The 19211-nt window shown below is 32.5% G+C and overlaps 1 protein-coding gene across 1 annotated transcript; it reads left to right on the forward strand.

Moving 5' to 3' along the window:
- The first annotated feature begins 5907 nt into the window (after positions 1-5907).
- Positions 5908-19186, forward strand: LOC139501610 (cation-dependent mannose-6-phosphate receptor-like). Its single transcript, XM_071290729.1, has 7 exons — positions 5908-6162; positions 8524-8699; positions 10491-10603; positions 11973-12115; positions 13910-14036; positions 15002-17374; positions 18193-19186. Exons 1-6 carry the CDS (start codon positions 6002-6004, stop codon positions 15119-15121), a joined length of 840 nt encoding a protein of 279 aa, XP_071146830.1. The 5' UTR covers positions 5908-6001; the 3' UTR covers positions 15122-17374; positions 18193-19186.
- The last annotated feature ends 25 nt before the right edge of the window (positions 19187-19211 follow it).

Genomic DNA, 19211 nt, shown 5'->3' on the forward strand with positions numbered 1-19211 from the left:
GTATTTTGTTGTTGTTTTTTGCTTTAATTACCCATAGAATGTATCCATCGGATAATCAGTTGTTTCCTAATCATAAAGTATCATTCCTCACTTACTCGACATGCTTGATTACACATCGCAGGGGCGGATCCAGAACCTTGATGTCTGGGGGGCACCATGAAACCAAAATTATTTTTTTTTGGAAATGTTTAAATGCGAGTGTGAGTGGGGTTATTTTCGGGGGGGGGGGGGGGGGGGGGGGTTAGATCATAGTTTCTATATTTCTATACTACACTATTTCACTTTATACTTAATTTTCCTACCAATTGATCTTTATTATATTCGTCATAAGCTTGCATCAAATATCTGCTACTGGACGTTAAACAACCAACAACATCACCTCTATATTTTTTATCTATATTTTTTGGCCTCGCTTCCAGGCTTACCTTTTTGCACATAATTCTAATATCTGTAAAGCATCTTCATATCCTTATAAATGGTGACGTATTTTTAACCTCATACATGTACATATAGTAATTGAAACAAGAAAAATACAAAAAAAATATAACTGTATATATACTTGGACTTTTAGAAAAATGTGAAAGTCCCAGATTATGTTACAAAGTACATCTTATGAAAATAAAATAGCATTTTATTAATGATGAATTGTAAGAAAATGTCAAATCACTTCTCCTGGAACGATGGAAAAAAAAAGGGGGGGGGGGGGGGTAAACACATTGCACATTGTCTATTTCCCTTAATTGAAACAGAGACATATAATATTGTATGGTATTGAAATATGAATAGTTTAATTTGTTGCTAAATAAATTCACAAAAAGACAGTTTTGAAGAGGAGAGGAAAAAAACACATAAATTCACAAGAAATTTTATTGTAAGTACTGTATTTTGGAATGAAGAGTACACAAATATAGATGTATATCAACATTATCGACATTACACATATATTTGTACCTATTCTTTAAAAACACAGATCAGAAGTTTCACCTGGTAATCGATCTTTGTGATAAAATATATATTTTTGTGTTCTCGTTTCAAATATATATGTAGGACTCGGAGGTGCGATGGGGACGCTGAAGTGCGATGGTCCAGGCCGAAGTACGATGGTCCTTTCGCTGAAGTGCGATGGTTTTGTGTATGACGTTTGCATAATATGACGTTTTCAAAATACAACATGGATTCGCAGGCAGGAGAATAGGGTTTTATATATGAAGGTTTCATGTTAACAAAGAAAAGTAAGGAAATAAGAAAGAAACAAACAATTCAAGTCCCGAACAGTTTTAAGCATTACATGTTGAGGTTAAAAAAATATGTTACAACATTTTAGGCAGCAAAGCGGCTAAAAGATGAACTTGGTCACCAAATTGGCTAACCAGTATTCTGATTTATGCCGCAGACTTTTTGTACGATAAATACAGTATACTAATCTAAATATTAATCTTAATTTATCTTACGGTAAACGTCACATGATTTTATGTGGGCAATTTAAAAATTAAAAAAAAATATGATAGTATTAGCAATGTTTTTATGATTTTGCTATATCAAGTTCATAAAATGTTGTTTTATTCTCGAGATATTTTTCTTTTGTTTTGAAAGAACACCGTCGCTCTTGGATTTTTTTTTATGGTTTCAGTCTAAAACATGTCACACAGAAATATAAATTTTGCACCTCATGTTTGTGGTATAACATCTTTGCCACAAGTTAATTGCTTTCTGTTTGGTATTAAAATTGATTATAAGATCCATTTTGTTACATCTTGTGATCAATTTATTTGGCAATCGTAAATGGCAATCAGCAGGGTTTAAGAACATCAGTTGTTCAAAAAGAGGGACGAAAGATACCAAAGGGACAGTCAACCTCATAAATCTAAAACAAACTGACAACAACCTGTTAGTCAAATGCGTTTTGTTAAAATATACTTTTTCACTTTTTTGTTATTTTGGAAAATGTTGTTTGTGCTGTATTGAGACCCCTCTAGAACGAAATTTGTTTTACCTCCACATGTATAAAAATTGCGGTTTTTATTCAACGCAATCATAGGTTTGAACGTTGTTTTCAATTTTGACTTGGTTTTATTTTTTCGTTTGGGCTTGCATTATATTCCCCCTACCGGACAATATAATCCGTTCATTCTATCTCGACTCTTTAAAAATTCAAAGGTCTATCCTAAATTGAGGTAAATTATATGGCCTTCCAAAAACCGTTTTGATCCCTAAAATCACTCAAGAGACATTAATTGTCGAAATCCGGAAATGGTGTACGAAATTTTGCACCTCATGTTTGTGGTATAACATAGATCTACTAGTTTAGAGATTTCACAAGAAAAAAGTAAAATCACAAAAATACTGAACTCCAATGAAAAGCCTCTAATCAAATGGCAAAATTAAAAGTTCAAACAGATCAAACGAACGGATAACAACTGTCATATTCCTGACTCGGTACAGGCAGTTTCTTATGTAGAACCTGCTAGACCTCTCACTTGTATGACAGTCGCATCAAAATCTACAATACTGACAACGATTTGTGAACAAAACAAACACTGTAATACATAATAGGTAAATAAAGGCAACAGTAGTATACCGCTGTTCAAAATTCATAAATCGATAAAAAAAAAATCCGAGTTACAAACTAAAACTGTGGGAAACGCATCAAAATAAGAGGAGAACTACGACACAACGGAAACACAACATTTAAATGTAACACACACAGAAACGAACTATAATATAACAATGGCAATTTTCCTGACTTTGTACAGGACATTTTAAGAAAAAAAATGGTGGGTTGAACCTGGTTTTGTGGGTATGCCAAACCTCCCGCTTTTATGACAATGTTAAATATAACATTAAAAAGACAATATTACATGACAGGACTAAAAATGTCAGAAATACAACAGTCACTATTGTGTTATAATATTAATCACAAAAAAAAAACAATTATGTAACAAAGAAACACTAAAATGGATGACAATATCTATATTGGCCACTGATTCTCTGATTGCCTCCTGATATTTCTTCTGATAGCATCTTGCCCATTTTAGCCTTTTAATATTTTTTATTTTACCAGGACTTCTGTATGTGTCTTTTATTATCCCAGGTATAATGCATATTAAAAGCGTATGATCGGACACATTCAAAGGATTTCGATCTTCTGTCTTAACTGTATACTTAATGTTGACACCACAATCTATGTGTATGATATAATCAATCTTTGAAGACATGATTCCTTTATGCTGATAGAATGTTGGTACTTTAGAATATTGTCTGTGAAACATTAGTCACTATTTCTCTACAAATCTCTTTAAGTGTGTTCTCTTAGTCTATCGTCCCTAAAGAGGTGAGCGTTCATGTCACCACACAATATGACTTGGAGCCCTGTGAGATTAGTGTGACGTCCGTACACATTTTTTTTAGGGTCCAGCTGAAGCCCGCCTTCGGGCGCGTAATTTTCTCGCGTGTGCGGATGACCAATTGGTAGTACGTTCCCCATCTCCATTCTCAATTTCATTCTCTATCTTTTAGTACAGTAGTGGTTCATGTATCTAAGTTGCCAGTCTGCAGTTTAGCCTTTTCAAATATTGGCGACTTGCCAACAATATCTTGTCGTACTTAAGATATGCTTCTTTTATGTCCCTTGTGATTCTGTTCATGTTTCTGATTGCTTAGTGTATGATGCCTTTTTCAAAAATGTAAGTTTGTTGTGTGTGGTTGCTGACAATCGCTGATTTTGATTGATTCCAGTCTGATTTGCTTGCTGATGACTACTTTGTTGACTGTATGAATATAAGTTTCGAATTTCCTGTGGTTGGAAAAAAACATTTCCATATTGTTGACTTTTCACATTGGCCAATGTTTGATAATTTCCTGCTAATATGTGTATTGGTTGCGACACATCATGACGATGCACCATATAGTCAAATTGTGATGTAGTTTAATGGCGTAGTCTCGGTGTTGACGCTGTAAATGGCTGATGATAAACAGGAGGTACTGTTGTTAATGGCTGGTGAAAAACAGGTGGTGCCGTTCTTATTGCATGGTGAAAAAAAGGTTGTACCGTTGTTAATGGATGGTAAAAAGCAGGTGGTGCTGTTAAAAATGGCTGGTGAAAAACAGCTGATGCTGTTGTTAATGGCTGGTGAACAACAGCTAGTACTGTTGTTAATGGCTGGTAAAAAAAACAGGTCGTACTGTTGTTATGGGCTGGTGGAAAACAGTTGGTACTGTTATCGATGGCTGGTTAAAAACAGATGGTACTGGTGTCACTGGTTGGAGAAAAACAGGTGGTGAAAAACAGGTTGTACCGTTAATGGATGGTAAAAAACAGGTGGTGCTGTTAAATATGGCTGGTGAAAAACAGCTGGTGCTGTTGTTATTGGCTGGCGAACAACAGCTGGTACTGTTGTTAATGGCTGGTAAAAAACAGGTCGTACTGTTGTTATGGGCTGGTGGAAAACAGTTGGTACTGTTATCGATGGCTGGTTAAAAACAGGTTGTATCGTTGTTAATGACTGGTGAAAAACAGATAGTACTGTTGTTAATGGCTGGTAAAAAATAGGTGATGCTGTTGTTAATGGCTGGTAAAAAACAGGTGGTACCGTTGTTATTGACTGGTGAAAAATAGATGGTGCTGTTGTTAATGGCTAGTGAAAAACAGGTGATACTGTTGTTAATGGCTGATGAAAAACAGGTGGTATTGTTGTTGGCTGGTGAAAACAGTTGGTACTGTTGTTATTGACTGGTGAAAAACAGGTGGTACCGTTGTTATTGACTGGTGAAAAATAGATGGTGCTGTTGTTAATGGCTAGAGAAAAAACAGGTGGTGCTGTTGTTAATGGCTAGTGAAAAACAGGTGGTGCTGTTGTTAATGGCTAGTGAAAAACAGGTGGTGTTGTTGTGAATTACTAGTGAAAAACAGCTGGTTCCGTTGTACATAGCAGATAAAAAAAAACAGGTGATGTTGTTGTTATTGGCTGGTGAAAAACAGGTGGTGCTGACGTTTAGTCTAGACATCATCTAATAAACCATCTATGTGACATCCGAAGACTTGCCGACGGTATTATAACCCGATATAAACATCTATATAGATTCAATTAAATAGATAGCGAAGTCGTGCGTTTCTAGGTCTAGTTTGATTTTCTAGTATAGGTTAAAAGTATTATGTTAATCATCGTTTTTTATCTGAACAAGAATGGGTTATTGTGGTCAATCAAATGTTTTACCTTTATTTCCCTTCACTGATGTTGATATTCTTTTCCTTTTGGTAACTAAACACGCCTAATTCATGCATATTATCTCTAGCTAAGGTTTTTAATCGGAGGTTACATGCATACAGATTCAATAAGGTCAAATAATTCATCAGCGATGTTACTTAGCTTATTTTGACAAAATTTAACCAAACAGCTGAAACTGGCTCTTAAAAGCGAATTATTATTTCACTTTATCACTTTAATTAATGATTGAACAAAACAATCAATTTAGTTTTTGTCGAGACTGCGACATTTGTAGCAGAAAGCTCGACATAGGGATAGTGATCCGGCGGCGGCGGCGTTAGCTAACTTCTTAAAAGCTTTATATTTTAGAAGTATGAAGACCTGGATGATTCATGATTTCGTATATAGATGCCTCATGTTACGATATTTTCTGCTGACATTTTTATATGCTAAAACTATAAAATATAAGAAATTCTGCCTTGCTTTCTTCATTACACCATAGCTGGTCAAAAATTGTCAAAAATTGTCAAAACAAAACAAAACAAAACAAAACAAACAAATATTTTATTTGTCAATCAGGGCGCCCAAAAAGAGCAGAACAATTACATTATTATTTTAAACATAATATAAAAGTATATAAAAAGATAAGTTAAACAAAGTACATATCAATTAATTATGACCGGATCCAACGCTCTTTATTTTTGTTGTTCACTGGTTTCCCAATTCGCCCAGGGAACCAGAAATATATCCTGTCACCGTGTCACATGAAGGACCCGGAAAACAATACAAGCTAAAGCATGAAATATCTACAACCTCAAAATTCTTTGTTCATCTTTCTATTCACTTTCATATTAAAAATAGTAAACGGTCAAAAATCGGCCCCATTATGTACATTCATAAACCATAAAACAGCACAATCTGAGATGCACAAGAGGCTTCAACCATTGCTGGGAAAAGTGTATGTTAAAATCCATTACTTGTTTATGATTTCATATACATAATTATTTTTGTAACTGCATTTTACATTAATTTGTAATATCCTCCCGACCAGGGAAGCACAAACATTGTTGGTTAGTCATTTATCAAATAATTCAGCTGATCTGTTACAATTGGGGCCGTAGTGATAGTCCGACAGTTTTGATGGTCTGACAGTTTGATAGTCCGACAGTTTAATGGTATTTCTACTATGTATGTGAGTCGGGAGTCATGTACCGGATTTGAGTACTGCATGCATATATATATGATGAAAGTATCATGAACTGATTTAAAAGTAAAAAGATCGTACCTAACAACTAGCATGACTAGTGGAAAAGCTGAACATGACTTCCGGTCACTTGTGAGGTTTTTTAGGCCTCTATAAGTCAGTTCTGGTCACACATGGTTTTCACGTATTCACAGTACTCATTTGACTGACTAGTGCTGCACTATTTCATTTTTAAGATGGTTGTTTCTTAGATGTTCAAGACATCATTTTAAGGCAGAGTTAAAATTGGCTCTTTGATTTCAGACGACAAAATCTTTAAGTTATTTCCTAAAGGGTCCAATATTACTAAGTTCACTGTGGCAGCCCTCTTGGACTCATTTCAACAGGACCAACCAAGGACCATTGCTGCCAAGTATATGGTTCCATATTTTGCTAAGTTTTTATACAACAGAAATCTATCTTCCAATCATGTCCTTTTCCAATGCCCATGGATAGAAACTTCGTCATTATCATGAGGTACTGTGGGTACATGTATGTAAGCTAGTTAAATATAGGATCAACTACAGTGAAGGAGAATGCCTATAAAACATTGGTACGTCCAATAGTAGAATATGCTAGTCCAGTATAGGATCCATACCTTCAGACAGAGACTGACAGAATTGAGATAGTACAAAGAAGAGGAGTGTCTAACAAACACCATAACCACTCCAGCGTTAACCTGATGCTACAACTTCTCAAATGGACATCCTTAGAACAAAGTAGGAAAGAAGCGAGACTCACAATGTTTTACAAAATAGAAAACAACAAAGTGACCATATCAAAGGAAGGTCAACTAATACCACAGAAAAGACTGACACGAAACATGCATGATAAATCCATCCAAGTACCATCAGCATCCTGTGATTATTGAAAACACTCATTCTTCCCAAGAACCATCCGGGATTGTAACGCTCTTCCTCCTGGGGTCGTATCAGCACCGTCAGTGGAGGCCTTTAAAACCTCTATGATAAAGCTGAATTTTTCTAAATTTTGGGAGGAGGGGGTGGTCTTATATGCGCACCAAACCATGGCAGTATAATCAGTTCGTTGATTTTACTCATTATCTTGCAGAAGCAGACGTAGTCGAGTGCGTGTCACTATGGAACTAACTCTGAAATTCAGGAATATGTTTTCGATCTCCGCCTCTTGTGCCACATTTCTAGAAAAGTTGTTATATACCCGCTTTATTGGGACGCTTGGGTCTTGTTGAATTGCACTCCGCAAAGTTTCTAATGTTGTATCATTTCCAATAACCAGATCGTCTTCTTCACGTGTATGTGGACAAGCCTGCAAAATAGCAATATTAGGTGCTTGACCATCTATGTTGAATACATTTGTTTGTAGATTGGCCCTGCACTTTTTCCTCCAACATCGCCAGAATATAGCATGAATTCTCTGTCGGTTTTTCTGGTATTTGAAACCGGTGTATATTAAAACTTTTCCTCTGCATTTTCCAGCAATGACCCTAGCAGCCATTCTAGAGATATTATAGAAAAGGGCAGTATAGTCCTTTTAATGGAAACTTTCAACTTACTCAAGGATGTCAATTATAAAACAACATTGACATTGTTGACACTTCCTGTGCTTGCATCATCACCTTGGTAATGCACACCACGCACCGTTCAAGTACTGCATGTGAAAAGTGTGAAATTCTAAAGTAGCTTAAAATATAGACTGAAATATGAAAGAATATGTTATTATGAAAATTAAAAAAAACAATATCTGATCCCAGAGTCCCAATTAAGGTCATATCCCCCCTCAAACATGAAAGATACACGAATATTAAAAATGCAGGTTAAAAGATAAAATTATACTGAATTTGAATAAATAAGTGTTATCTTTCACATTTCATTCCCGATCATCATGATCATATGACAATTTATTATAAAATCAGTTGATGGTACGCGAAGCCAAATTGGCCTTTGTCATGAGGCTACACGTACCTGGCACCAATTTTATAATGAAAGATCATCATGACACAAAAATTATCAGTTATTTCCAGATTTGTGAATTCATTGACCATATGATCATCTACATGTAGCACATGACTGTAATTGTTTTAATCTTGTTCTTCAGATTTAAGACAACAGACAATGGAGGCCAGTACAGCTATAATATTGGAATATGTGTAAATGCTGACCCTGAAAAAAAGTTTGGGGAAAATGTTGGAGTTGTACAAAATGAAATAAAAGATAAAGATCCTAGACATTGGGTCATTGGCTGTTATAATAACTCCCAGCTTATTGAAGGAAGTATGTTATACTACATGTATGAACTATTTTACTATAAATTAGACAGCAGCCCTACAATGTGCTACATAGAATGTTGATTCAGAAATTCAACTTCGCTTCTCATTAATTATTTTTCACATTCTCTGCCTAATCATAATCTCCATGATAATTAAACACCAGTGTTGTTCCGATGATCGGAATAAGTAGGAAATCAGTTGGTTGGGCCTGGCAATGTCGATAATCAATTGCGATTTTGTTTAATCGATTGTCGTTAAAGTTTCTGAACTTTTAGCTTATCAATTTCCGGTCTGTTTGTGATTTGCATTTAATATGCGCAGTCAAACAAATAATTACAAAAATTATCAGGATCGGTGACAATAGTCAAACATCCTATAATTAAAGACATAACCAATTTCCTTCTTTATAAACGTGACAAATGCATTGACTATAAACATTTGCAGATTGATGGAATGTTATTTAAAATTAATAACTTTGTATGAAATACTTTCTTTCAATACCGGTACTTGTTATTTGAAAGTGTACATAAAATCATTATGATTTTAGGCAAAATAATTTCTTTGCTTCATTAGAACGTGTTGCAAATTGCCTTTTATTAATGTTTTATCCATTTGTAGCATCAAAAACGTCATATTCCTTTCCAAATTGCTTGCCAAACATCGTTTATTTTTGTAAATTTTCCGAAATTTGTCCGCCATATTGAAAAATATAAGAATCACAAATCGGATACGGTTCAACTATGTAATAATTCCGCATTCTTGCAATTATAAGTTCAGACGCACGAATTACACAATTGAAAGAAAATTTAATGATCACTAAAATGAAAAAAAAGCATTCTACATGAATTAACAGACATTGGCTTAATCCCCTTTGTTTACTGTATATACATGTATTATAATGCAAATGTATTGTTTTATTTTTTTCTGTTAATCTCAAATTTCTTAAAGTTAAAAACTTTATATATCTTTTCTTATTTAGAAGCATTCAAATATTTATACAGCTATTTTATTGAAATTGTTTTGTGAGTTACACCATTGAAATTTAGAAATGTTAGTGTCACTGTTGGTAATTAATGTTGTAACTATGAGATAAAATATGTTCAATATGAATCTTGATTCTTATCAATTCATTGTTTTAATTGCTAAATAAATAGTTATCAAAGGTACTAGGATTATAATTTAGTACGCCAGAATATGAAAAGGAAGCAAAAGATCAAATATGAATATATAAACTCTGCAATAAGATGGAATATACACATTAGACATGTACAATGAGACTAAATGCATGATTTCATTAAAAAAAAATGGGCAAGGTACGATACGATTATAACCGATAGTCGGTTGCTATCAACCGATTGTAATAGATAATCGGTTGAAATTACCAACCGATTATCCAACACTATTAAACACCATTTCTGATTGGTCAATTTGAATTATATTTGTAAGCAAAATTATTATCCTATTTGACCAATGAAATCTATCAAAGGGAGGTAAGCTGGTATTACGTATATGTGGCATCTTTAAAGTAAGAACACGCACGACTCACACTGTTCATTTTAAGAATAGATAAACAATTATAAACCAGGAGTTAGTTTAAATGATTATTTAACTATTTTTATTAAAAATAATCAGATTTATGGTATTATAAAAACCATTAGAGAGTAAAATTCAAAATATAAACAAATCAAGGCTACTATACAGCTTAAGACATTGGGAAAACCCATACATCCCTAATTCCTGAGAAAAAAAATGTTTTCACACAAGATATTTAATGATTGTTAATGTTTTATTTCAGCTGACTGGGTTATATTAGAATATTTAGATGGAAAGCCATATAGTACCCATTGTGGGAAAGAACCAAGGAAAGCCAGGATAATGATCACTTGTGATAGTAGTGTCAAATCTGGAGTAAGTTGTCTCCCCTCTTTAATAATGTCAAATCTGGATTAGTTGTCTCCCCTCTTTAATATAATGTCAAATCTGGAGTAAGTTGTCTCCCCTCTTAAATAATGTCAAATCTTGAGTAAGTTATCTCCCCTCTTTAATAATGTCAAATCAGGAGTAAGTTATCTCCCCTCTTTAATAATGTCAAATCTGGATTAGTTGTCTCCCCTCTTTAATATAATGTCAAATCTGGAGTAAGTTGTCTCCCCTCTTAAATAATGTCAAATCTTGAGTAAGTTATCTCCCCTCTTTAGTAATGTCAAATTTGGAGTAAGTTATCTCCCCTCTTTAATAATGTTTTATGATGTCAAATCTAGAGTAAGTTATCTTCCCTCATTAATACTGTCAAATCTGGAGTAAGTTGTCCACTTTAATGATGTCAAATCTGGAGTAAGTTGTCCACTTTTATGATGTCAAATCTGGAGTTAGTTGTCTACCCTCTTTAATAATGTCAAATCTGGAGTAAGTTGTCTCCCCTCTTAAATGATGTCAAATCTGGAGTAGTTATCTCCCCTCTTTAATAATGTCAAATTTGGAGTTAGTTATCTCCCCTCTTTAATGATGTCAAATCTGGAGTAGTTATCTCCCCTCTTTAATGATGTCAAACTTGAGTAAGTTATCTCCCCTCTTTAATGATGTCAAATCTGGAGTAGCTATCTCCCCTCTTTAATAATGTCAAATCTGGAGGAAGTTGTCTCCCCTTTTTAATGATGTCAAATCTGGAGTAGTTATCTCCCCTCTTTAATACAGTCAAATCTGGAGTAAGGTGTCTCCCCTCTTAGATAATGTCAAACTTGAGTAAGTTATCTCCCCTCTTTAATGATGTCAAATCTGGAGTAAGTTATCTCCCCTCTTTAATAATGTCAAATCTGTTTTAACATGAGTATGATAATGGCGTCACAAGTAGCTCTTCTGTACTGTGTCTATGTTATATAAACCTGTTTATTTATCAAAATCTGTATCATAATTTTTAAAGTAAAATTTTTGAGTTTTATAGAATTTAATAATTACCACGTGGATCACTGTTTACATATTACAAAGAAGAAATTAGAAGTGTATTCCTTATTTTGATAGGTTAGCAAATTACCTGGACAAAGGATGCTCATATATATTTCTTTGTTTTTGGGATTCACTGCACATTTGAAGTTTTTTGTGGAAATTATTACTCCTTAAAGTATAATAGATAGACAAAGATTAGTACTATGAACACAATAATGATCAGCAGTACAAGGTCTTCAAAAAGAACATATTGTCTTAAACATCAGTTGACTCATGTCGGGAGTTATTGCCTTTGAACTATTTGTAGTTTCATTTTGTTACTTTATATTTTAAGGAAGAAACTGTTAAAATCTTTGAAGAAGAGACTGACAAATCACAGGATTGTTATTACTTGTTTGAGATATCCACACCTGACATTTGTATAAAAGAACCACCAATAACTATTAGTCTCAGTGTTGGCTCCATATTAGTTATCATGTAAGTACCAGTTATATACCAGTAAATTGAGAACAACCAATAACAATAGGTCTCACTGTTGGCCAAGGTTTAAGCTAGGATTTTGGGGGCTTTAGTCACGTTTGCGCATTATTAAAATCAACCTTGTTTTGTGTAACAGTAAGGATGTATATTACTAGCTTCATCTTTGACTTTGTCAGATTTTAAAGGACTTAGGCATGATTGGCAGTCAGTATTGTATGATTTGACTGTATTGACCCTTATTTTGAAAGATTCTGACATGGGATCCAGAAACTTAATTCAGAATTTCTCTTCAGTTTGTTCCAGGGGACATTCCTGATCAACAAAAGTTGGATTCATTTAAAAAAAAAATAAAAAATTAAGGAATCACAGCAGAAATTAACTTGCAACGATTATATCACTGCATAATCATTATCCTTACATGCCTTATAAAACGTCTAAATAGATATTTGGAAATCATTTCTATTAAGTTGGAACTGTATAAAATCCTTTTTGGAACAATTTTAATAACTGAAAGGAGGCTGTAAACAAACAAGAATAGATCACATTAACTACTTTCGATTCTAAAATGAAACGAAAACGGGAAGTGACACGACACGTAAATAATAAATGAAAAACGAGTCAGGATTCATCATGAAATTATCAGTTTTTGACTAAATTCCTTTAGTAAGAGATATATATTTGTCTTTCTCGTTTAATTGATTCTGAACGATTTCATTTTAACGTTTTTAATGTCTATAAATAGTCATAGAAATGCTTTAAATGCGAACTGTCCGGGGGGGGTGTTACAATTTTGAACACATGACGAACTATACTCCGACTGATTGATTGATTTTCCTGGGGAAATAATTATGATGGTCAATTGTGAGGTTTATTAATAATTAACAGATTAGTAACCCATCGGATGGCAATAAGCAGATTAGTTGTAATCACAACTTGTAACACCTGTTGAAAATGTTAATTACCTTTGGGTCATAAACTTGTCAAAATCATAAAGACAGGTAGATTTATAGTATTTTAATGCGAAAATATTTTTACACTTTGAAAATTTAATTGACGAAATTGATTTAAAATACTTTCGTCAATGCGAAAAACCCTTTCGTAAATTACGAAAATGACGAGCACTAGCAAAATCACTGGTGTTGGCTCCATATTAGTTATGTAGGTAACAGTTTATATAAAACAGTAGATTTACCTATTAGTTGATATTTACATGCAAAAAAATATAGTTAGATCTATTATCTCATCATGGTTTGTGAATACTTTAAATTTTTCAATATATGAGCTGTTTGGATAGAAATCTACCTTGTACAACTGAATATTAAAACATCTGTTGACCTATTTGTGATTGACAAATCTGTACAGAAAGTGGTTGTGTGTCTGTACATCCTCTTAGGACTTCTGTATAACAGACTGGTACGTTAAACTCTTTGTTTACATAATTATTTTGTGGTCGTGTTCCTGCACTAGGAGACAAGGATCTGGAAATTTTTTCACCTAATTTTGAGATTTCTTAAAAGTTGGTGCACTTTTTCAAAAAAGATGGTCAAAATCACATTACTGAGTATGCTCACACTCGTAGCCTCAATGAGCTTGTTTTACTTTTGCTTTCGTCGCATTTACTTCATGACTTTTTCTACCATTTTCCTAAAATCCTTCAAGAGCAGTTAAGGGAAGGCAACAGTGTATATCCTCTTAGGATTTCTGTATAACAGAATTGTACTATAAACTCATTGTTTACATAATCATTTTGTGGTGGTGTTCCTGCACTTGGAGATATATTTTTATTTACAGATTCATTGTTGTTGTGTGCCTGTACATCCTCTTAGGATTTCTGTATAACAGACTTGTTCTTGGAGCTAAAGGAAAGGAACAGATACCTAACTACAGTTTCTGGCAGGACTTTGGCAACTTACAAGCTGTATGTAGTTTTGTTAATATCTCTACAAACAATAGAACATTCAAAAAATGTTATCTTCAGAGGCATTTTAATATGACCGCAAAACATTTTTAGACAATTTTTAAAGAAGTGTAAGGGAGGTAATCCAAACACATTCAAAGTAAAATGTGTATGTTTAGATTTACCCTCCTTACACTACTTGTAAATAATGGTATAAAAATGTTGTATTGTCTTCAGACAATTAGCTGTCAATTTATTTTTATAAGTAACAGTTACTAAATTCACAACAGCATAGTGTTTTGCACAAAAGCAAAACATTGAATATAAATTCAAATCATATTAACCAATTCTAAATTCTTACAGAAACCTATTATGTGTCAAATAGTAAATTATAATCCAAATTCAGACCTGTATCAAGCGTGAATATTGTGTCCATTTTAGCCCAAACTGTTCAGGGTTGGACCTATGTGGTTGTATTCAGATGCGCTCAGCGAAGCAATTTATTTGAAATGTTTTGGGGGTAAGGAGGCTTTTTTCAAACTATTCTCATTTTCAAAAAAAGAAACAACAGTTTTACTATCAGAAATTGTCTAGTGCATTTTACATCAGAAACTAAAAAAAATCAGTTAGCAGGAAGTATCATCTTCTTTCAGTAATGATTTTGATGTTTAACATTTAAATAATTTGTAACTCTTTAACCACACAATCTGTGTAAATTGGTATCCCACTAATGATAATGACTCCAGATCTAGAACAGACAGTTATTATTTAAACTCCCTGGCTACTGTGGCCCTGACACAGAAGTGTCAACTCAATAATAATTTCTTTCTTATTTGGTCTCTTGTGGAGAGTTGGCAATCATACCACATCTTCTTTTTTATATAATATAGGTTTTTAAAATATGAACCCAGTATGTGAAAACAATCTTTTGAAATGCATGGTATGTGTAAATAGTTTTCTGATTGTTTTCTCCTTTTAATTTACAGGATGGTTGTAATTATTTATGTCGTACTGGAATCAGATCAGAATCTAAACCATACAAAGGTTTAGGTGATGACCAACTACAGGAAGAAGATGACCGGGATGACCATTTACTGCCGATGTAAAATGCAGTTGTTTTCTTTGATTGTGAAACTACATTTAAATTGAGAGTTGTCTGCCATGGAAAGTATTTATAGACCTGTTAACAGATCAGCTCAGGAAAAGATTCGTTAAAGATACAGCTAATGACCCATACTGGATCCAAGTTAACTTCAGCAATTCTAGCTATGGAAGGGAACCAGTGTTTGGGCCAATTGCTGAGCCTGGTATATAGGAAATGTTATATACTGTGATAAAATATGTGTTTTGGTGATTGAACATTCCAAAGTAAATAAATGTTTAATTTTAAATCTAAAATGGGTGTAAATAGCTACAAAAACAGTCATCAGATCTCATACAAAATTTTCTGTCCTAGTTATTTTTTGAGGTGGTCCTTTAAGAAAGTTTGCTGGTCCTCACAATTATTTCTATGGCAAAATACCACAATTATGTCTGTTCTTTGCCAAGTTTGGTGGTTTAAACATTCTAACAAACCACTTTTCAAGATCTCTGTTCTTTAATCATCATAGATCCTAAGATATCAGATGTATTTTAGTAATTTCTAGAAACAGGATGGTATTTCAACCATGTATGTTTGTGAACTTGTGGGGAGAGCAGTAATGATATTCAAATGTTTCACAGATTTTGAAATACCATCCTGTTTCAAGAAATTACAGGATCATGTTCAGAACTTGAAAGTAAATCATTTCATATATTATCACCTTTAGGCAATATAGAATCCACATTACCATGACATACATGAAGCTTTTAAAGAACAGGGGGTGGGGAGAAAGTCATTGTATATCATATCATGTACTCTGGATTCATTTATTTAAGGGTTTCCAATTTTCTTGGATTGAGGAAAAGTTGTATTTTCTATTTATATGATTTGATCATAGTTTTGCCAGAGTCTGCATACAAGCATATTGTAAATTTGTATGTGTACTTGGTTCTTTTACATCCTCAAAGTCCACGAAAAATTGTACCCATGAAAAATAATGAATCTACGGAATCAAACATGATACTGTTGTATCCGTTCTAATTTAGGTATGTTTTTTTTTTCAATGTTGAGAATATTATGAATGAATGTTATGAGATGATATGTATGACAGAAATATTCATTAATGAACAAATACACATTGTATAGATATTGTAATAAATTGTTTTAAGTGTTAGTGGGGACAATACAAATTTATATCTCTATAAAGGTTTATTTACTACTGTGTTATTATTGATTGTTATTTCTGTTGTGACATTGTGTGACAATGAATAGTTTACGTGACTATGAATATTTTCATTCTTTTTTATCTTCTCCATATCTATAACCATGTCAAGTAACAATCATATTTACAGAGTTTTTGATATGACCTTTTGACCTTTACCTATTGACCCGGCTTATACTTCTTCAACTGTAAATACACAAATTTTTGCAAATCTTTTTTCATGTGATTTTTTACCAAATGGACAAAATATATATTGAGATTGATAATTGAGATTCAGTTAATCTGTGTAAAAGTAATGATAATACATTTACAAAACAAGTTATAAATTTTGTAAAACGTATCCTGTTGCAAAAAACAAACACCACAGAATTTTTCTGAATATTTAATATCAATCGGGAAAACATTTAAAAATTAAAGACTTTTATTTTAAAAAGTGTCTTTATATATTATTTAGAATAAACAATTTAACAAGCAAACCATTTAACTATGATTTTCATTAGGGTTATGGTGCATTGAACAAGTTTATTTTTAAATGGTGTGCGAAATATATAACTCTGAATTGATTGATTATTCTGTATAATAATGTACAGTAAGATTGGTATTAACCATTTTAAGAATTTCTACACTATTTGATAAATGGCTGAATAATTCTTAGTCCTGGTAATAATAAATAATTTTTATTCCCAGTGTTAAGAATTCAAATTGAATTTTAAATTTTCATCTTTATTTTTTAATTCAATTGATATAAAAAAAGTAATGTTGTGCTTTCTATCAATGTTTTAATGCTTTATTATCGTATTTTATGGTTTGCAAAAAGTTTACATTTTAGGTGTAATTGAAATCCATTTTTCCATTATTATTTATACCTTTCCAAAGTTTATTTTTTATTATAAGATGTGGGAAAGGGTTTTGAAGTATTCCTATACATTTTATTTCTGTGCACTGTACAGAGGGATCACATGGTTGACAGAAATTTTACTTTCCACATACACAAAAGTTTGGAATACATTTATTTATTGTGTAATACTCATTTGTCATTATATAGTGCTGTTTCGTGTATTATTGCGAATCCTATCATAGTTTTCCACAGATTCACCTGCAAGTTACCTGTCCATTTAAACTTTTGTAAGTCCTATTGTCCCATCTAACAAATACAACAGGTATTGTTCTCTGTTTAGTTTATTAAATGGGACCTTTAAATTTCTTGTAAGAGAAATCTATCACTCACTGATTAATTTACCTGAACAAAAAATTGAACTGTCAATGATGGAAATACATGTACAAATAAGTAATTATGAAACTGCATATGATGTTGTATTTATTCAATCAATAACACATTTTCAATTTGTTTGATATAAACACTGATTTAAAAATTAAAAGTAGATTTCAACATTTTACCTATTAAAATTTGCTTTTTTTAGTCTGTTCATAAGTAAAAACTTGAAATGATAATGTTTAAGTAAAGGTCTTCATAAATGTATTCTTTATAACTGAACAACCACAAAAAACATGCAAATTCTTTGAAACATAAATGCATGCAGTAGTTAAAAAAAATCAGAAATAAACTTTTTATAGTTAAATCAGTGCTTATATTGAACAGATTGAAAATATATTATTGATAATGAATAAATACTGCATCACAGGCAGTTTATGTGAGTTTATATACATGTATTTCAGTGAACAAAGAAGATATTTTTTTGGTCTGGCAAATTAATCAATGAGTGATAGATTTCTCTTGGAAGAAATTTAAAGGTCCCATCAAATAAACTATACAGAGAACAATACCTGTTGTATTTGTTCAATGGGACAATAGAACTTACAAAAGTTTAAATGGACAGGTAACTTGCAGGTGAATCTATGGAAAACTATGATAGGGTTCGCAATAAATGTTGTGATTTATTTGTGCACATTTCTATGTATTTAAAGAAAAACAATTGCTGACTGTGAAATTTATATCTTTTGTTTATACCTGAAATACAGATCTCGAAGTGGGTTTAAGATTTGATAACCATTAACTAAATTTAGTGATCCAATATTTTTATTTTTTAAAGTGCCAATCTGCCCAAGAATCAGGCAGAGGTGAAAACATGACAAACAAACCCACTCAACTTGACCCTCAATTAATTTCAGAATGTATAATGGTGCATGAATATAACATTCTTTTCCTTTCCCTGTTCTGGTAATTCAAGATAAAATTTGGTTAAAGTGGTCTGGAAATTAACAATTAAGGGGAGGTAACTCATCATTCTATCAAAATTTATCTTGATATTTTTTAATTACCGGACACACAGAAAAAAGACCTACCTACTATTTCAAACTGAGGATGAGGGTACATTCAAAATATGAAAGTTAGGGTGGTGGTTTGTTTTTTTTCTAAATTGCCTGATTCTTACAAAGTCTGGCACTTTGTTGCCGGCTTAACTCCAAGTGGCAAACACTCTGAAGCTTCTATATTTTTTTTTTCAGATTTCAGGTACTGGTTATTAAGAGACACATTCAATGTACTGAAATGACAGCTTTAAATTAATTTCTTATATATGTTTGCTTTACAAGTACTGTGTATTCAGTTATTTTTGTGTATACCAGTTTTTTGTGGATTGTGAAAAAATTGTAGTTTTCATGGATATTTGATAAAGTGGTTTTGACTGATTCTGCATTCAAACCTTCAGTAAATTTACATTTCGTTGAACATTTAAATTCTTGATTTATATATTCAAAGAAATCTATGAAAATTAGTATCACAGTAATAACAATGAATCCACAGTATTCCATATTTCCTGTCATCTGTTTTCTCCTTGTTATTTCTTGTATTTTCATTCAGATTTTGGTGTTGATTATTTTTATGATAATAAATTATAAGAAAATTAATAGTTTTAAGTTTCTGTTACCTGTA

The sequence above is a fragment of the Mytilus edulis genome, chromosome 13 (assembly GCF_963676685.1).
Source record: "Mytilus edulis chromosome 13, xbMytEdul2.2, whole genome shotgun sequence".
Taxonomy (NCBI): domain Eukaryota; kingdom Metazoa; phylum Mollusca; class Bivalvia; order Mytilida; family Mytilidae; genus Mytilus; species Mytilus edulis.